The 21,546-nt window shown below is 45.2% G+C and overlaps 1 protein-coding gene across 1 annotated transcript in view; it reads right to left on the bottom strand.

Moving 5' to 3' along the window:
* Positions 1-21,546, bottom strand: part of BICDL2 (BICD family like cargo adaptor 2) — a 300,101-nt gene that overhangs the window by 69,131 nt on the left and 209,424 nt on the right. The window contains exon 5 of the mRNA XM_030210010.1: positions 10,705-10,851. Within this exon, the coding sequence (XP_030065870.1) occupies positions 10,705-10,851 (147 nt within the window). The remainder of the gene's footprint in view (positions 1-10,704; positions 10,852-21,546) is intronic.

Below are 21,546 nucleotides of genomic sequence, written 5' to 3'. Positions count from 1 at the left end.
GGCAGGTTACAAAAACACATAAATAATAATAAAAGTAAACAAAAAAAAACATAACGGGAATAATATTCTGCTGATGGCCGCCGGCGTTCAGCTTGGTAATTCAATGCCAGGCTTTGCCATTGAATTTCCGGGTTTACAGAACCAGTTAAAACACAGTCAGTTAAGTGCAATATTCAGTACTTAACCAGCTATGGGGCACTACCCTAAGACTGTTCAGCCATAAAACAAACAGTGCCACAATCTTGAAAATGGCACCTGGCAAGTAGAGCCTGACCGAACCCAGGATTTTTGATTTCTGTCGAAACAAAATCTGCGACCGAACTGACCACTTGGTTTTGGCAGAAACCCAACCCCGCCCCCCCATACACACACAGACATACACACCCGAATAAAAAAGACACCACCTTGAGCCCACCCTTCTGAAAGTGGCGATGGTCCCCTCTCCACCGCTCCTCCATTCTGTTCGAACCCCCCACTGGCCCTCCTTGGGCCTATCTTAGGAATCCCTGGTGGTCTAGTGGCCTCTTTGGGGGCAGGAATGAACCCTTCTTGTTCTTGCCTCGTGCTGCTGCTCCACTGCAATGTCTCCCCTTCTGTTCCTACCATATTCAAATTACCCAGCAGTGGAGGAGTAACCTATTGGTTAGAGCAGTGGGCTGAGAAACAGGGAAGCCTGGTTCAAATCCCATTGTAGCTCCTTGTGATCTTGAGGCAATAGAGAGTTAAATGACTTGCCCAAGTACAAACAAGCTGTAAGTCCTCCAGGTCCAGAAGATACCTACTGTATCTGAATGTCTACCACTTGGAGGGAAGTATATAAGAATTAAATATTTTTTCCTCACTTTGTCCTTTCACTACCCCCTCTGATACTTGTCATTGGGAACAAATACACAACTGAGCCAGAGGGAGGGGAAGAATGGAGACCCATCAATAGCTAGAAATGTGAAGCTGAGGAGCAGTCAGATGGGGAAAGTCACAAAAACAGAGTGTGAAGGATCCAATACAGTCCAGGAGAGAAGTGACAGAGTACTAGAGGCAATGATGCTTTTTTTTTTTTTAGTGTTTATAATAATTCTTAATACTGTATGTCTCTATTGATAAAGTTCACTTCTTTTACCTACAGAAGGTAATACCTTTTCTCCTGCCCGTTACATGCTTTTTCTGTAAGGAAATATATTTTCCATTGGGTTAAATATATCAGTGCTTCTCAACCCACTGACCAGCCAGTCAGGTTTTCAAAATATCTACAATAAGATTTGCATACCAAGGAGGCAGTGAATGTAAAATTATCTCATGCATATTCATTGTAGAAATCCTGAAACTCTGACTGGCTGGGTGTGCCCTTAGGACTGGGATGAGAAGCACTGAAATATATTAAATAGTTTGCTATTGTTACCAAGTAATAATTATTATTTTAGTGCTGTATGCTTTCATTCTAAATTGAGTTCCCTTTAGCTGCCAACCAGAAGCTGCAGGGTTAACTGGGGCAGCAAAAACAAAGACACTTTAATCCTACACCCATGTGACCTTCAGTGTATCTTCTATCTTCTCTCCACCTGCCCTCCTCCTGCTGCTTCAGGATTCAGTCAAAGCAGGAGATGGAGAAAAACTGCACACAGCAATATGCTGGGAAGCAGTGCTTCATGTTTGGAAGTCATTCCTGCCCGCATTCCAAAGCAGACTTATCAATAGAAATCAAACAAAATAAAACATGGAAAAGAAAATAAGATGATACCTTTTTTATTGGACATAACTTAATACATTTCTTGATTAGCTTTCGAAGGTTGCCCTTCTTTGTCAGATCGGAAAAAGCAGACTTGAAAGCACAGCAAATGGTTGCATGTAGGCAGTGCATTTTTTTCTAGCAAAAAAGGTGCTGGTACTCAAATGCCAGGCCACCCTTTAGGGGTGGGGTGATCACTGAGGGTCCCACTCCACAAAAGTCAGGCCCCCTGCAACCAGTCACAGAATCTATGGCAAGGCAGAATTGTTGTGTAGAGTCTGAGCTCTTTCATTAAAACTTGGGGACCATGGGTCAATTTTAGCAGACAATGGAAAAGGTGCTGGTACTCAGTACCCCCAAGTACCCCCTCAAAAAAAGCCCTGCATGTAGGACAGAGAGAAAACTGGAAAACTGGCATTGGACACATATCAGGCTGTCCTGCAGGAATCCAGCCCCAAGTATCGGACTGCCTGTCTGACATTGGTGCCTGGATGCAGTGGTGTGCTGGTAAATGTTTAACAACAGGCTCTCTCCCCGGTCCCTCTCTGCGCCCCCCCCCCCCGTCCCCCTCTGCGCCCCCCCCCCCTAAATTGCAGATCTGGCTATAGCCGGGGAGAGAGCCTGGGGGGGCAATGCACGAAAAAAAATTAAATGATCCCAGGTTCCAATCTAATTCATGTTTAATGTGCGATAAAATGCCATAAATAAGTAAATAAATAAATATAAACTTTTAATGTTGAGCACCTGATTCTCAAAGTGGACATATTCCAAACACTATAATGAAAATAAAATGATTTTTTTCTACCTTTGTTGTCTGGTGACTGTTTTTCTGATCATGCTGGTCCAGTATCCGATTCTGCTGCTATCTGTCCTCTTAACTCCATTTCCAGGGCTTCCTTTCCATTTCTTTCTTTCCTTTCCTCCTTTCTTCTTCATTTCTGGTCCTCAGCTTCTGTCTATTTTCTTCATCCATGTGCAGTTTTTCTCCTCTCCCTTTTCCCTCATCTCCTTCCTCACTCTTCCCTCCCCTGAGCCTTTATATAATTCACAGAGCAGGATTTTAGCAACTAGAAACCAGTTAGACACAAAACCTGGGGCACCAAAATCTCCCTTTGTAGGACTCCGCATCTTTCTCCCTCTCTTCAGTAGAGTCCCCCAAAGTTCCTTTCCTCAGGCCAGGTCTGCTCAGGCTCCTGACTTTGCAGTGCCCCAGGTTAGAAAGCTGCAGGAGTGTTTGCAGAGAAAGGACAGGAAATTGGGGGAAATCTCCTACCAGAGCAATAGCTCCTGCAGGCAGTTTGCTCTCCGTTTCTCCTGTTTGCAGGATTAGAAGCTCTTTCTCTGGCTATTGGGGCGGAACTTTCTCTCTTAAAATGTTGGGAGAACCAGAAAAGAGCAGAATCAGACCTTGACCTGACTCAGGTTAAGCTGGAAAGCAAAAAGGAACAGAAAACTTACAGCGATTTTTTATTTTAGTGGTGCCGGCCGGCAGGCAGAGTAAGAAAAAGCAGGCTCCTTCAGCCAATTCTGGGGCTTTTCTTCAGCCTGTCCCAGGGGCGGGACAGGCTGAAGTAAAGTCCACAGGATTGGCTGAAGCAACGTGCTTTTTCTTACTCTGCCTGCCGGCTGGCACCACTGAAAAAAAAATCGCTGTAATAAGAAGAGGAGCTGCAACAGGAGTAGTAGGGGGGAGGTGGTGAGACATGCTGAGCGAGCCACAGGGAAGGACGGAGCAGAGGACATCAAGAAGAGGCACGGCAACTCGGCAAGCCTAAATTTTGAGAGCCGGTTGTTAAAGTAGCTACTTTAACAACCGGTTCCCAAAATTCTTAAAAAACTAACAACCGGCTCTTGCGAACCGGTGCGAGCCGGCTCCAGCACACCACTGCCTGGATGTCTCACTGCCATCTGAAACAAAACATGACCAAGACTGAGCTTCTTATCTTTCCTCCTAAACCAAACTCTCCTCTTCCCCCATTCTTTATCTCTGTGGATAACACTCTCACCCTCCTCAACTCATCAGCTCGTAACCTTGGGGTCATAAGAACATAAGAGTAGCCATATACTGGGTCAGACCAATGGTCCATTTAGCCCAGTATCCAAACTGTTTTCCAAACAGTGGCCAAGCCACGTGGGTAGCTCCAGTCCCACGAAGGAGGCCCATGCAATTGCCGCAGCACAGAAAGTTACTGGTCATTCCTCACGCAAGGAAGCAGATTGGTTTCCACAACACTACAGCACCCCAATAACTGTGAATCGGACCCAGGTGGCTAGGCTCGTGGACACTAGCTCTAGCATGACTTTATTATGACCAGAGCTAGTGTCAGAAGATGCTATTCTTCCAGGGCACACTGCAGAGGTAAGACTGTACCCATTGCTCGAGTATTCCTGGATTGGGGTACAAAGCCTGGATACAGAGAAGAAGGAATAATGAAAAACATGCAAGTACCGATGCTGCATGGGATCGACATGGGTTCAGTGAACGCTACCCTTGATAGTGGAGTCAGTATTTCTGCTATGGTGTCCCATAGTCTGTGCCAGCCAGTCCAACAAGTGAAGGAAGCAGAGACCACCTCTCCAGTTCGAGATCCTGAGCCAGACCAGGTGGAACCAGCTAACCAAGCGGCAGGAGGAGGCGCTCCAGTGCTCGGGCAGCACCAGCTCCTGAGGTGACTGGGGCCGCCAGTATAGAACAGCCCGATTTAACTGACATACCAATTGAGCAGACTGTCACAGTCACCAGCAGAGACCCTTCCAGTTATGAACACCGATATAGGACAGAGACATGCTTTTCAGAAAGCACAACACTTTGACCTGGAAGCCCCGATGCAGAGGGCTGGTCAGCCAGCCAATGAGACTTGTAAAGATTGTTTCCTATGGAAAGGGGGCTTGTTGTACAGAGAAACTGATCCCAGTGTTCCTAACAGGCCCTGGACAGTAGGAAAGCAGCTTATAGTGCCCAAAACATACAGAGAACAGCTCCTACAGATTGCACATGATATTTCACTAGCAGGATATCAGGGGGTGACATGCACACATGCTAGATTTGACACAGAACTTCTGTTGGCGGCAGAGGGGGATGCCAAGATGGCTGCGCTCTGTTAAGACGCTGTGGATCGATTTTCCTGTTATAAGAAAATGCCGAAACGACGAGGGAGAATAGCGGCTAGAGCCTCCCCGCTACCTCCCCCCTTACCTGGTCCAATTGACCGTTTCCTTCGACCACAAGGAGTTGTTCAACAAAGCGGAACGCCGCCGGTAGGGAATGCCGGCGATAGGGAGATATCGGCTTCCCCCGGCTTAGAAACCACTCTGAGCCCCGCTGCACGTACTCCGCCTCCCCAGCCGATTGGTGCGAGTTCCTTCCTCTCTGGATCGACGGGGTCCCTCCTGGAAGGTGCTAGGGGCCCGGAAGACCGTCGTGAGGAAGCTTCAATTCTATCTGAGGAGGGACTGGAGGGCAGTTTGCCCATGGAATCGCCGCGGAACGAGGGGAGAGGAGCTGAGGGACAAAGTGTGAGCCATGACCAGATGTCTGAAAGGTGTGTACTACCTAAAGAATTAGTAGTTAAACCAAGGGAAGTGACTTTAGACGCTTTATGGGATTTAGTATCTAACCTGGGACAAACTTTCTTGAAGCAGATTAATGAAGTTTCACCAAAAATAAAGACTTTAGAAATTGACTTGCAAAAAAAAGAGGAAGATATCAAGGTTTTGAAAGATAAAGTTGATAAAATGGATCATAAGATTAAAAGTTTAGAAGGACTACAACCTACAATGATAAAAGACTTGACAAACCTCAGATATAAAATGGAGACTTTTGATAACTATACTAAGAACCATAATCTGAGATTTGTTAATTTTCCTAAAATACAAAATGTTGCTCCTCTTGAAATGTTGAAACGATATCTACGGGAAGTTTTGGATGTGCCGGAACAGAACCTACCACCGTTTTCTCAAGCGTATTATATCCCAGGGAAGACCCTGAATCAAGTTGCCGAAAATCCTATAGACATATCTCTCTTGCTTGAAACTTCTGACTCTGAATTAGCAACAGCCGCCACTTTGGTGGCGACTGTTGCATTATTGCCTGACAAGGATTGGATTTTCCGTTTGTTTTTCCGTAATAAGCATAAAACTTTTTTAAGTTTTAAAATCTTGCTATTTCCAGATGTCTCTAAGGAGACAAGACGACGGAGGAAACAATTTTTGCTCCTTAGGCCAGAAATTCTGCACTTGGGGGGTACCTTTTTTTTAAGATACCCCTGCAAGTGCATAATACGGCTTAGGGAGAAGAAATACGTATTTACAGAACCTGTACATGTATCAACACTTATAACCTCAGTAAAAAGCGAAAAGCACTAAATATAGGAACTTCTCCACTTAACAGAGTATAGAATCCTGTATGTTTTCCTTATTTCTCTCCCTTAGATTTACTGAAGTCTTGGATCTCAATTTATGGACTTGAGTGTCATTTATCCTTTTGAGAATGTAATTTTATTTTCTCCTTTTTCCTTTGATCATTGTATCAAATTTAGTTTGATGTTAACACTTTTCCAACACAAGAAGTTTCTTGTATATATTGTTTAATTAATAAATATAAAAAAAAAAAAAAAGAACTTCTGTTGGCCAGGAGAATCTTGAGTCATAGCTGATTATTATCAAACCTATGATGCGTGGGTAAGATCCAAGATCATCCCCGAGCACCCCCAAAACCTTTACCCATTATCAGTAAGCCATTTGAGAGAACAGCTGTGGATACAGTGGGGCCTCTAGCTGTTTCAAGCTGAACTGGGAAAAGGCATATATTGACAGTGGTGGACTTTGCTACTAGATATCCTGAAGCAGTAGCCTTATTCCACATAGAAGCAGAGAAAATTGCCACTGCACTGCTAGAAATATTCTCCCGGGTAGGATAACCATGAGAAATACTCTCAGACCAAGGGACACAGTTTATGTCTGAGTTCATCCAAAATCTGTGGGCACACTGTGAGTGAAATCTGTACATACCACCCCATATCACCCTGAAACTAATGGGTTGGTGGAGAGATTTAATGGAACATTAAAGCACATGTTAAATACTTTTGTGGAATCGGGCGACCGGAACTAGGAAAGGTACTTGCCCTACCTATTGTTTGCATACAGAGAAGTACCCCAGGAGCCTACCGGGTTCTCCCCATTCAAGCAGCTGTATGGCCGGAGGGTGAGAGGGCCCTCTGACCTAAGAGAACATTGGGAAGGGAGAGTTGACATCTATGAAACCCCTGTAACTGAATATGTAGTCAATATGCAGCAGAGATTAGAAGACCTTCTGGGCTTTGTCAGAGATAACTTGCAGGCAGCCCAGACTAAGCAAAAGATTTGGTGTGATAGTAAAGTACGAAATAGAGAGTTATATAAGGGCCAGCAGGTACTTGTTTTAGTCCCAGTATCTCAGAATAAACTTCAGGCTAATTGGGTGGGACCGTACAAGGTCATATGGTGCCTAAATGATACAAACTATGTTATATCTATGGACTCTCAAGACAGAAAGTAGCATACCTTTCAAGTAAATATGTTAAAGGCCCATACAGATTGCACAACTATGGTGCTAGCTGTGTGCAGCCAACTAGAAGAGTGTCAGGATAGTGAGCCCATACCTGGCCTCTTAGCAGAGTCATTACCAGAGAGATCTACACAACAAGTTGTAGTGGAAGAGCAGTTAACCCCCACTCAGAAACAGCAGCTAGAAGCAGTACTGCAAACGTATGCTGATGTGTTTTCTACAGTGCCGTAGCGCGGGTGCCTGACACCCGGGGCGGGTCGCTGCTGCGCCCCCCCCCCCCCCCCGGGTGCAGGGCACGGCGCCCCCCCCCTCCGGAGCGCCCCCCCGAAACGCACCCTATCTTTCAGCGGGGGGCAGGTGGGAGGGCCGATCCGCCCCCAGTGCACGTCACTGGGAGCTGCGTCGGCTCTGCTGCTTCCCTGCTTTCTCTGCCCTGGAACAGGAAGTAACCTGTTCTGGGTCAGAAAGAGCAGGGAACCAGCGAGCCGACACCCTCCCAGCGCGTGCCAAATCGGTATAATTGAAAGCCGATTTTGGCTGGCGCCAACTGCTTTCTGTTGCGGAGCCAGCCAAACTTCAAGGGGGCGTGTCGGTAGGGTAGCGAAGGTGGGATGAGGGCATGCTCACGAGATGGCCGGCTTTGCCTGATAATGGAAAAAAGAAAGCCGACCGTGATGAGCATTTCGCCAGCTTCACTTGGTCCCTTTTTTTTCAGGACCAAGCTTTAAAAAGGTGCCACAACTGACCAAATGACCACCGGAGGGAATCGGGGATGACCTCCCCTTACTCCCCCAGTGGTCACCAACCCCCTCCCACCCAAAAAAAAATATATATATTTTTTTTTTGCCAGCCTCGATGCCAGCCTCAAATGTCATACCCAGCTCCATGACAGCAGTATGCAGGTCCCTGGAGCAGTATTTAGTGGGTGCAGTGCACTTCAGGCAGGTGGACCCAGGCCCATCCCTCCCTACCTGTTACACTTGTGGTGGTAAATGTTAAGCCCTCCAAAACCCCCCCAAACCCACTGTACCCACATGTAGGTGCCCCCCTTCACCCGTAAGGGCTATGGTAGTGGTGTACAGTTGTGGGGAGTGGGTTTTGAGAGAGATTTGGGGGGCTCAGCACCCAAGGTAAGGGAGCTATGCACCTGGGAGCTAAGTCCACTCCAGTGCCCCCTAGGGTACCTGGTTGGTGTCCTGGCATGCCAGGGGGACCAGTGCACTACAAATGCTGGCTCGTCCCACGACCAAATGCCTTGGATTTGGCCGGGTTTGAGATCGCCGGCATTAGTTTCCATTATCGGCGAAAACCGATGCCAGCCATCTCTAACCCGGCCATCTCTGACATTTGGCTGACCCCAACCATATTATCGAAACGAAAGATGGTTGGCCATCTTTTTCGATAATACGGTTTGGGACTGCTCTTTGCGGCACCAGCCATCTATTTGGCCGGCGCCATTTCATTATGCCCCTCTACGTTACTATGTTATTGCTCTGGGTCTGGATAACTGACTTTTAGGATTACTGTATTAAATATATGTCTGACCACTGTTACAAGCAAGAACTCCCTTTTTGTCATGCTTCGCATGGGCTAGTGAGCCATAGTAGCCCTAGTAGCGCTCTAGAAATGTTAACTAGTAGTAGTAGTAGTAGTAGTTGGGGTGCACAGTGTTCCTTCTTCGAGCTACTCCCATCCCTTGGTAAGGAATACTTTCTTTTACCTGAGGGGCACTACAACAGTTTTCTGAGAGTTTCTTTTTAGCGTTTAAAAAAATTTAATCCAGTTTATGATTTATACATCAGTCTACCTCATTCTGGGAGAAATGCTATAAATGCCGCCCTTTCTAGTCATCATGTCAGATCTCTATCCAGTGCTTTTTTTGTAGGAAAAAAGGTACCGGTACGGGTGGAGTCACCATCTATGGATCCGCCCCTATGGTAACCACACCCACAGTGGCCACGCCCCTTATATGAGCCGTGGCGCATATAAGCAGTATCATTAAAAATACTATACCAGTATAGGAGCAAAAAATAACGTGATTTTTTTTCTTTATAAATAATATCTACAGTATAAGCTGTTACAGCTCTAGTATACCTAGTGCAAAATAAGAAAGCAGATGTAAATTCTCAAATTGGACATCTTCCAAACACTAAAATGAAAATAAAATTATTTTTTCTACCTTTTTGTTGTCTGGTGACTGTTTTTCTAAACATGTTGGTCCCAGTCTCTGATTCTGAGGCTCGTTATCTGAACCCTTAACTCCATTTCCAGGGCTTCCTTTCCATTTATTTCTTTACTTTCCTCCTTAATTTCTTGCCCTATATCCATAGGTAAAAGCTGGGTCCTCTGCGGACTTGACTGGAGGAGGTATACAGTGGATCTAGCTTTTGCCTATCATCCATGCACAGATTTTCTCCTCTTTTCCCTTTCCCTCACCTTGTCAGTATGCATCTCCTTCCTCTCTCCATCACGTCCAGCATTTTTCCTCTCTCCCTCTATCCATGTCCAGCATTTCTCCTCTCTCCTTCCCTCCATCCATGTTCATCTCACTTCTTCTCTCTCTCCTCTCCTCCATCCATGTCCAAAATTTCTCCTCTCTCCCCTAAATCCATGTGCATATTCTCCTCTGTCTTCCCTCCCCCCATGTCCAGCGATTCTCCTTTGCCCCCTATCCTCCCCTCCATGTCCAGTAACTCGCCCTAGGCCTCCACCTGCCCCCCTTTTAAGCTCTGTCAAGTTCCAGCACCCCAGCCCCACCTGCCAGCCCTTAGCTTCCCGACAGCCCCCCCCCCCGCAACGCGTTTAAGTCTTTTATTATTTTTTTTTACATGAAGTTGCAGCGCCGGTGTTAGTGAGAGGACCAGGCTCGCATCCTCCTGCCTTCCCTTCGTTCCCTATCAGTGTCCCGCCCTCGCGGAAACAGGAAACTATGTCACAAGAAGGAAGGGACACTGAGAGGGAACGAAGGGAAGGCAGGAGGAGGCAAGCCTGGTCCTCTCACTAACGCCGGCGCTGTGACTTCATGTAAAAAAAAAATAAAAGATTTAAATGCATTGCCGGGGGGGGGGGGGGGGGGGCTGTCGGGAAGCTAAGGGTGGGCAGGTGGGGCTGGGGCGCCGTAACTCGACGGGGGGCTTAAAAGGGGCATCGTGGGTAGTAACATAAAGCAGGGCAGGGGAGCTAAGGGCGGGTAGGTGAGCCTAGGAAAAAAGGTGCTGGTATGCTGTACCGGTGCGTACCGGCACACAAAAAGCACTGTCTCTATCTCTCATTACCTATTAGTGCTTCTGTCTTTCACCAAAGGTTCCTTTCTGCCCAGTGAAATCTCAGTCTCTTGTCTGTAGTTCTCATTGTATTTCTGGGTATTGGTATTTCTTCCCATCTTTTACCTACAGGTTTCTCTCTCTCCCTGTCTATGTTTCTCCTTGCCTTTTACCTGAAGGTTTTTCTCATGATTCTGTTTGCGGAGTAGCAAGCTGTTCTCCTGTAAACTGTCAATCAGTGCTTGGCTGTTCTCATTTTCCTCTCTCAGCAGCTTGATCTGCTGCTCCAGGTCTTGTCTCCGCTCCTGCAGCATGCTATTCTGTAGAAGTAAAAAGAGAGGGGTCAATATTCAGCGGTATTTAATTGGGTAAGAGAGGTACCAATATTCAGTACTTAACTAGCCAGATCAACATATAAATAGAACCGCATAAAACCCATAGCCGGTTAAGTGCTGAATATTGCAGTTAACTGGCTATGCGTTAGCCAGCTCAGGAAACCTGGAAATTCATGGCCTGGTATTGAATTTCCAGGTTTAACGCTGGCAGTGGTCAACAAAATGCTGATTAACGCTGGCTAATATTGGGCCCCTGGTTTATAATCGGTACCCAGAAGAGGGGCTAAGACAGTCTGCTGTGTTTTTATGTTTTCGTTTGTTGCATTTATTTAGGGTCCTACTTACTGAAGTGCAGTAAGGTTTACCAATTACTACACATTGATTGCCAATATTAACACATTTTAACTGCTATCTGTGTTAATTGTTTGGGGTGTACTCAGCAAGTTCCTATTTAGTAAACACAGAGGAAACTTTATCATCATGTGTTTATTGATAGGGGTATGTAAGCCAAAATGTTCATTTTTCTTTAGCTTCCTATGTTCTTTATGGGATTTCTCATTTCTTTTGGGACTCTTAAAGTTTTTTTCATTGCAGGGGGATTGTTGTCAATAGTGAGCACTATTACTTAAATAGTGCTCAATACTGCACAATAGGGCCCCTACTTATTTATTTATTTATTTGCTACATTTGTACCCCACATTTTCCCACCTGTTTGCAGGCTCAATGTGGCTTACATTATATTGCAAAAGATATAGTTATGAACAGAGGAAGAGGGATGAAGGGGGGCACCTACATGTGGGTACAGTGGGTTTTGGGGGTGGTTTGGAGGGCTCCCATTTACCAGCACAAGTGTAACAGGTAGGGGGGGATGGGCCTGGGTCCACCTGCCTGAAGTCCACTGCACCCACTAACAACTGCTCCAGGGACCTGCATACTGCTGTCAGGGAGCTCGGTATGACATTTGAGGCTGGCATACAGGCTGGCAAAAATAGTTTTTAAAGTTCTTTTTTTTTGGTGGGAGGGGGTTAGTGACCACTGGGGGAGTCAGGGGAGGTCATCCCCGATTCCCTCCGGTGGTCATCTGGGCAGTTGGGACACTTTTTGGGGACTTTTTCATGAAAAAAAGGGTCCAAAAAAAGCAGCCCAAATTCTCGCTACTGCCGCCCTTCTTTTTTCCATTATCGGCCGAGGGTGCCCAGCTCTCCTCGGCCGATAAACACGCCCCAGTCCCACCTTCACCACGCCTCCGACACGCCTCCATCAACTTTGTTCATTCCCGCAACAGACTACAGTTGGAGGCGCCCAAAATCGGCTTTCGATTATACCGATTTGGGCGCCCATGAGAGAAAGGCGCCCATCTCCCGATTTGGGTCGAAATATGGGCGTCTTTCTCTTTCAAAAATAAGCTGGACAGTCAGTTAGCCAAGTCAAGATAATATGTTTGGTAATGGGGATTCTTAATTTGTTAGCGTCGAAACATACAAAAGGTTGGGAGGGTTTCCTATGAGATTTAGTATGTTCCAGATAATAGAATATTCTAGAATATTCTAGAGCATGCTTGCAGTCTAAGGTATGCAATGCCGCTTCTCCAGGATGAAAGAGTGGCTTAAGGAAGAAGACAGGAAGTACATTGGATTGATTGAGGTAGAACTCCGACACCACTATAGGGAGAAATCTGGGGTGGGTTCGGAGAAAAATTCTGTTGTAGAACCTGAAGTAAGATGGGTTTCCACAAGAACTTAAAGTTCACTTACTCATCTAGCAGAAGTAAGTGCTGTTAAGAACAGTACTTTCGGGCAGACTGATCCAAGATGGCGTCACGATAGGACGTGGGAAACGTACTCGGAGAAGATTTTAATTCTTAAAAAAGATTTTCTTCAATCAATATGCCTAAACGGAAGGGGAAAGTTAGAGTGGTTTCTCCCAACCCTCAACAGACCTTACCCGATGGCAACCTCCGATAACAGATTTCACGGTCCCAGCGACATCGCGGGGCGTTCCGCTGCCCAAAGCAGAGAGGAGCTCGGGCTTGGAGAGTGAGGTGTCACTCAGCCCCAGAAGTCCATGTTTGGTGTGTGAGGTTGGAGGCAGCGTCGACGGAGGTCCCGCCCAGCAGCCAGAGTGCAGAGCTGTGCAGCGTGGAGGGGAGAACTCCTTCGGCGGTTTGGAAGTGCCCCGCCCCAAGAGAACTCCGGAAGAACTGAGCCTAACTTCTACTCCCAAGAACAGCGTTGGAAGTTCTTTTTCTGAGCAAATTTCTGCTGTGCGACAAATGGCTGAAGCACAGCCAGTTCCAAAGCTCCAACTGCTGCCCTTGGAAAAACCAGTGATAGTGACTTTAGATTCCCTTTGGGGGGCAATGGAATCTTTGCACAAGGTATGCCTGAGTTTTGTTAAGACTTCTAATGCAAACACGTTAAAAATGGATTGTTTACAATCAGAATTAGCCTCCCAGGTGGCAAGTTTAAAGCAAGTGGAACACTCTCCTGCTTATAATCGAAAGAGAAAAACGCCTATATTGCGACCCAAATCGGGAGATGGGCGTTTTTCTGGCAAAGGCGCCCAAATCGGTATAATCGAAAGCCGATTTTGGGCGTTTCCAACTGCACTCCGTCGCGGAAATGAATAAAGTTGACGGGGGCGTGTCAGAGGCGTGTCGGAGGCGGGACTGGGGCGTGGTTAGCAGCCGAGGAGAGATGGGCGTCTTTAGCTGATAATCAAAAAAAGAAAGGCGTTTTTACCGCGATTTTGGGTCACTTTTTTTGGACCCTTTTTTTTCACGAACAAGTCCCAAAAAAGTGCCCCAACTGACCAGATGACCACTGGAGGGAATCGAGGATGACCTCCACAGACTCCCCCAGTGGTCACTAACCCCCTCCCACCAAAAAAACCCCACTTTACAAACTTTTTTTCCAGCCTGTATGCCACCCTCAAATGCCGTACCCACCTCCATGACAGCAGAATGTGTTCGATCCTCTCACAGCCTTTCCCTGGGTCAGATGTGGCTCTCGGGTGCACTACAGGGTCACATCAGCATTGCATTGTGGTGGGTGTAGGGTATTGGGCTCCGTGATTTCATTAGCTTGTGTTACAGTCTCACGATGTTGGTAGTTGGTAGGCTCTTCTCCCATGGTGCTTTTCCCCCTGCCTACTGGGTCAGAGTGTGCCCTGCTGTGTTTCCGGTAGTCCATGAGGTAGTGGCCATTTTTGTAAGCCAGTTTTAGTTCCCTTTCCTGTGTTAGCCACATTAGACAACTTAGTTCTTACCTTGAATGTGGCTGAAAGAGGGCATTGTACAGCATTCTGCCAGCTTTGACCTACTGCTCATCTCAGTACCAGGGAGACTCGTTGCCAGTGGGGCACAACCTCTGATCTGCAGTTAACTGTGAGTCAACGCGGTTATTCCAATAAAGGACGTTTTCAGAGAGATTAGTCTTCAGTTGTAAACTGGTGTGCCAATGTTATACAGCAGTAACAAGTCCTAGAGGCCTGCGTGTATGCAGGTCCCTGGAGCACTTTTAGTGGGTACCGCAGTGCACTTCAGCCAGGTGGACCCAGGCCCATCCAACCCACTTGTAACACTTGTGCTGGTAAATGGGTGGCCTCCAAAACCCACTGTACCCACATGTAGGTGCCCCCTTCACCCCTAAGAGCTATGGTAGTGTTGTACATTTGTGGGTAGTGGGTTTTGGGGGAGGGGGGTTGGGAGCTCAGCACCCATGGTAAGGGAGCTATGCATGTGGGAGCTTTTTCTGAAGTCCACCGCACTGACCTAGGGTGCCCAGTTGGTGTCCTGGCATATCAGGGGGGCGAGTGTACTACGAATCGTGGCCCCTCCCACAACCAAATGGCTCGGATTAGGACGTTTTTGAGCTGGGCGTTTTTAGTTTCCATTATCACTAAAAAACAAACAAACGCCCAGCTCAAAAACGTCCATTTTTTCGAAAATACGGTTCGGCCCGCCCCTTCACGGACTCGTTCTCGGAGATAAACGCCCATGGAGATAGGCATTTCCGTTCGATTATGCCCTCATCTGTGACTCAACTAAAGGAACAAGAAAATAAAATACTCCAGAATGCTGATCTGGTACATAGAAAGATTGAAAATTTAGAGAATGGGGCAAGGAACTTAAATTTGAGAATTTTGAATTTTCCTTTTCTTAAGTTCACCCCTTTGAGAGACTTATTTAATAGGTTTCTTAAGGAAGTGTTTAAGTATTCAGCAGATAATTTCCCCCCAATTCAAAAAATGTATATGTTGCCCAATCGTGGTCTAAAATCAAAGGAACCAGTTTCAGAGACTTTGGATGTCTCTGCTCTTTTGGAACAGGCACAAGAAGATATTGCATACAGATCTACTTTGCTGGAATCCTTTGTTTTTCTTACAGATAAAGAGGCTTTGTTGAGACAGTATCTACTTCTGTTATATTTATGGGTGAGAATATTCAGATTTTTCCAGATGTTTCTAGAATCACGCAAGAAAGGAGGAAGAAGTTTCTTCTCTTACGACAAGAGACAATACATTTGGGGGCTAAATTCCAGTTAAGATTTCCGTGTAAATGCGTTATATTGTTTGACAACAAGACATACCATTTTTTTGACCCAGTACAGCTTAGATCTTTTTTAAATGCAAGGGCTCCAAAACCCCTTTAGGTATCTAACGTTGGACTTTGATTTACGAAAGATGTAACACTCTTGATGCCTTATTTTCCTTAAAGATATGTTTCCCTGTGAGATATCCTTATCATCTATATAAGGTTTATGTATGTTCAGTCTCCCATATTTGAGGACTACGTAATAAGGAAAATGTTTTCTTTTTATGGTTTTTCCATAATGATATGTATATTCCTTTGAAATTTCTTATATTTCTTGACAAAGTTCGCTTTGGGTATGTAAATTGTAAAAGATATAAATAAAGAATAATACAATAATACAAAAAAAAAGAACAGTACTTTCCAAGTGAGGAATTTCAGAGTACTGAACATTTCTAAAGCGCTACTAGGGTTACGCAGCGCTGTACAGTTTAACAAAGAAGGACGGTCCCTGCTCAAAGGAGCTTACAATCTAATAGACAACATGTGCAGTCAGCTTACAATCTAATGGACAACATGTGCAGACAGTCAAATTGGGGCAGTCCAGATTTCCTGGATAGAGGTGAAAGGGTTAGGTGCTGAAGGTGACATTGAAGAGATGGGCTTTGAGCAAGGATTTGAAGATGGGCAGGGAGGGGGCTTGGCGTATGGGCTCAGGAAGTTTGTTCCAAGCATAGGGAGAGGCAAGGCAGAAAGGGCGGAGCCTGGAGTTGGCGATGGTGGAGAAGGGGACAGAGAGGAGGGATTTGTCCTGTGAGCGGAGGTTTCGGGTAGGAGCGTATGGGGAGATAAGGGTAGAGAGGTATTGAGGGGCTGCAGATTGAGTGCATTTGTAGGTTAGTAGGAGAAGCTTGAACTGTATGCGGTACCTGATCGGAAGCCAGTGAAGTGACTTGAGGAGAGGGGTGATATGAGCATATCGGTCCAGGCGGAAGATAAGACGTGCAGCAGAGTTCTGAATGGATTGAAGGGGGGATAGATGGCTAAGTGGGAGGCCAGTGAGGAGTAGGTTGCAATAGTCAAGGCTAGAGGTAATGAGAGAGTGGACGAGAGTTCGGGTGGTGTGCTCAGAGAGGAAAGGGCGAATTTTGCTGATGTTATAGAAAAAGAAGCGACAGGTCTTGGCTATCTGCTGGATATGCAAGGAGAAGGAGAGGGAGGAGTCGAAGATAACTCCGAGGTTGCGGGCAGATGAGACGGGGAGGATGAGGGTGTAATCGACTGAGATAGAGAGTGGAGGGAGAGGAGAGGTGGGTTTGGGTGGAAAGACAATAAGCTCTGTCTTGGACATGTTCAGTTTCAGGTGGCGGTTGGACATCCAGGCAGCAATGTCGGATAAGCAGGCCGATACTTTGGCTTGGGTTTCCGCAGTGATGTCTGGTGTGGAGAGATAAAGAGTACAGGAATGGAGTGGTTCAAATGGAGGTTTCATGAATGCTGTGAGGATGACATTAAGATCCCACGCTACTGAAGGTGTTTTGATAGGAGGTTTGGTATGAAATAAACCTTTCATGAATCTAACTATCTAAGGATGAACAGAAACTGGTTTATTATCAATCTTTGAATAGTAAGCACTAATAGCACTCAAGTGCACTCTGAGTTAGATTTGAGGCCAGAATTAGAAAGTTGGAGGAGATACTCCACAAGGGAAGGAAGAGAGCACATAATAGGGTTGAGTTCTCTGGCTATACACCAGAGGGAAAATCTTCTCCACTTGAACCAGTAACACTTCTGTGTAGAAAGCTTTCTAGAGGCTAGGTGTATCCTAGAGACACCTCCTGAAAGCTTTAAAGAAGCTAAGTCTATGTCATCAAGAATCATGCCATTAGGGCCAAAAAGCAGGGGTCAGGATGCCAGAGGGACTCCTCATTCTGTGTTATCAAGGTCAGAAAGGAATCTAAACTTAATGGTTCCTTGGACGATAACGTTAAGAGAAGAGGAAACCAAATCTGATGTGGCCAGTAGGGAGCAATTAAGATCATGGTCCCTTGCTCTTCATTCAATGGTGTTACATGGACTGTTGAAGCCTTGTAGCTGAGTAGACAGAGCAGTTGATGAGCAGCAATTTTGTTGGCACTGGAAGTCTGAGCAGAGACATGTACTATATTGTCTACACTCGATTGTGGGAGAAAGGCTCAACCTTGAACAGTGTCCAGAAAAGCCCCAATGAACTGCAAGGTCTGAACCAGTTGAAGATGTGATTTGGAGTAATTTACTACAAATCTGAGGAGCTCCAGGAGACGTATGATGGAGAGAATGGAAGTCTGCGCTGACTGTTGGGAGGTTGCTTTGATCAACCAGTTGTCAAGGTAGCGGAAGACATGTAAGCCCCACTTGCGGAGTGTTGCAGTTACTACTAATTTGGATCATGGGAAGAAGTGATCCCAAGGAAACCAAAATTCATAAACAAAATTTTTCTTTGAGCAGGTATTTGTTTAAATCTCATAGGTCGAGAATCAATCATACTCCCCACATCTTTTTCGGTATGAGAAAGTACCTGGAGTAAAACACTCGACTCCTCTTCGACAGAGGAGCTGATTCTATTGCATTCTGCCAGAGAAGGGCAGAGAGGTCCTCTCAAATTACTTTCATTTGGAAGGAGCTGAAACACGACTGTTTTGGTGGATGGTCGGGAGGCTTTCCTTCCCAACGCAGAGAGTAACTGTGCTGAATGATCCAAGTACCTAATGGTCGGAGATTATGAGGATCCATGTCTCTTCAAATAGGATCAGCCTCCCCCCTCTCCCTGGTAGGGTTATGAGGGGCCATGTCTCTTGAAATAGGATCAGACTGCTCCCCCTCCCTGGTAGGTTGCTTGGCAGAGACAACTGGACAGTGGCAATGCTCTTTAGGAAGGAGTCAAACACTAGGTTGGTGTTTAGGCTGAGGAGGGGTCTGTGACTTCTGTCCCCACTGTTGTCGCAGATGTGAGCGCTGGGACATAGTCCTTTGAGGAGGAGGAGCAGTAGGAGTATAACAACGCTTAAAGGTGTAGTGGTTAGAGCACCTAAATCCTCCCGAAAATCTTCTCGAAGAAGAAGCAGCGGTAGAAGGCTGTGGTCTGGAGAAAGTTAATGGTTTCTGTATGTTTTTTAAATAGGTCAGCCACTTCCTCAACCTTGTCACCATATAAGTTGTCTCCATGACAAGGGACATCTGCTAAACATTGTTGGACTGCAAACTCTAGGTCAGAAACTCTGAGCCAGGAAAGATACAACATTACTACTCCCAAAGCGGAGATGCAAAAAGAAATGTCAAAGGCATCAAAGGCTTGTCTTGCCAGATATTTGCGATAATCAAGTAGTTTCCTGTGAAGTTTAAGAAACTCAGAAGCTTGTTCAGGAGAAGGAAGTCTGCAAACGATAGAGCACACTGTATTAGAGACTTCAAGTAAACTGTGGAATAAAGTTGATAATCCAATATGCGGTTGGTCAGCATAAAGGCTTGAAATGTTTGCCTGTCAAAAGAGTCTAAGGTTCTAACTTCTTTGCCTGGAGGAGCAGAAGCATGAGATCTCACACTATTAGTGCGCTTTTAGGTGGATTTCACAACTAAGGAATGATGAAGTAATTGTGTTTTTTCAAACCCGCAGTATTTCTGTATCTTATACGTAGTATCAATTTTCTTTAGAGCAACCTGAACTGTGTTAAGGCTTAACCTCACTGTCACAAGAGTTGGCAGAGAACTCTGGTGTTGACACATCCTGGACTGGTTGGATGGATAGAGCTTTTGGTAAATGGAAGACATTTATCATTTCAGCAGCCACTACTATAATTATAGTGGTAGCAATTTTTGTATTAGTAGGATGTTGCATAATCCCTTGTGCTAGAGGCTTAGTAGAACGCTTAATTGAAACTGCAATAATGAAAAAGACAACAGCAGGACAATATGTCCTGTACGAAAATCTCCTTCCCAACACCACAGGAGATAACACCTTGGACTATCTCCCTCTGAGAAGGACCAATCGCTATGCAAATGCTAGAGACACTAGAGAGATGTCTGCAACTGTATAATCAGGTAATAGCACACAGGGATACAATATAACCATATAAAGCTTTATAAGATGATATGATATATGAGAAAAATGTCTACATAACCTATGCAAATCTATGCAAATGTATACTCAAGATATAATCAGTATATAACCAAAGAATTTATAATTGATAACAATATATACTCACATAGGTAAGAATAAGTTAGAACCTGCATATTAAAGGGTTGAATCAAAAATATTATTATAGTAATTATAAGTTTTTGTATAACCATAGATATAGATAAGAAGTATTGAAATAATTGAAGTGGTGCCAAGATGGTAATCTCAAACCAAAAACAAATTTGACTGTACCAGTTAACCGTAAGACTCAGAAAATTTGATGGCCTTATAGGATACCTTCTGGAATGGATGGTACCATGGTGTATTAACCCTGGTGTCACCCTATGGGATAGGGTGAAGAGGGGAATGTTAATATGTGGCCTGGCTTCAGACCTACCACTGGAATAGTGGTGGGCTAAGCTACACAGCCTAAAGCAACTGAAAAGTACTGAGTAGGCCAAATAACAAGCTAATGATGTCTTATTTGAGAATCTGCAAAAAGCAGGTCTGAACAATGAGTCTTAACACAACCAGGTACAACCTTCTAATTGGAAATAGCACCTATAATGAAAAAATAATGGGTAAAAGGAATAAAATGATGTTCTTAAAATGGGACTTATTTTCCATAAGATGGCACACAGATCATAAGATGTTATGAAAGGTATTACAAAAGGAAGATGTGAAACTATAAAGATATTTTAGTAAACGAGAAAAACAACTTGTTCCAAAAACATGTTGACATTTACGGAAGTGTGGCAAGCTCTAGAAATAGATAGAACGGAAAAGAAATGGGTACAGATGAACATCTGGCCGGATACGAAAGTATGATCTCAGAAATTGAGAAATATTAGAAAAAAAAGGTACCTCACAATTGACTTGTATTGGGACCTGGGGCTATAAAAGAGATAAGATTTTGAGAGAGAGTTGGAGTCTTCCCCAACACTTCTCAGACGGCGGAGCTCTATGTGATTGAACCCAGATTCTGTTTGATGTCTGTACTTAATTGAAAACTTGGTAAGAATAAAGCCTTCTTCCTGAAATCTATCTCTGTCTTTATTTTCAAGTATTCTTCACCTGTCATTTATACTACAAACTAAGCCACATACAAATAATACACACTCTTTGCACTAATTTAAGGACTCATAATATATGTGGGAACATAGATGACCAAGGATTCACTTAGATCCTAATAGACAGAAGGACAAGGTCATGGGCATTATCCTAGAGTTACGCCTTCTGGTGCCTCCACAACAGAAATATCACTGGGATGGAATATCAAAAGAATTTAGGCAGGCGGCCCAACAGATAGTGGAAGCGCAGACCCTTTGTCCCTGGAGGAGGGTATTCCTGGGGCGCAGAGAGGGCCTTTAAAATTTACAACTTTTATGGAAGTGTCCCAGTTTTTGAAAAGAGCATCTTTCATAACTGTATTAAGGGGAACAGTGATTCCCTCTCTAGGAAGAGAGTCATAATCTAACGTCAAAGAGCTCTTAATGAGGTTTCTCTTCATTCTCCAATTTGAAAGGCATGGCCTGGCCCATCTCATAGACAAAACCAGAAAAGAATATACTTTCTGGGCAAGACGCCTTTCAGGTGGAGGAGAAGGTTCAGATGAAATGCTATAGGAGTCCTCAACTGAGAGTGGCTCTTGTTCTGAGACCCAGAAGAGGTCTGAGTCTGAATCTTCAAAGTACTTGTATATGAAAGTATATGGAAGAGTGCATCTACTGGAACGTTGGCTCTGCGTGGAAGAACGTTGAGGCAGATGTGTCTCTGAGCCAGGAGAGAGTTCCTTTGCTGATGTGGAAGCATGCGTTGGTCAGGTTCGTACTGCCCCAGACCGTCGACACCCAGCCGGTGTGCAGGACCTCTGCCGTGACTGCCTCTCCAATGTATCCTTGGGCTGGGCTGAGGCTGGTGCAAGAACCGTGTAAGCCTGAGTGGACTGTGTATGCAGTAGCCCTGAAAGCTCCTTCTTGAGCATGGCCCGGATTTC

The sequence above is a fragment of the Microcaecilia unicolor genome, chromosome 7 (genome assembly GCF_901765095.1).
Source record: "Microcaecilia unicolor chromosome 7, aMicUni1.1, whole genome shotgun sequence".
Classification (NCBI taxonomy): Eukaryota; Metazoa; Chordata; class Amphibia; order Gymnophiona; family Siphonopidae; genus Microcaecilia; species Microcaecilia unicolor.
Note: the sequence above shows the minus strand (reverse complement) of the source record. Positions and strands in the feature narration are given on the sequence as shown.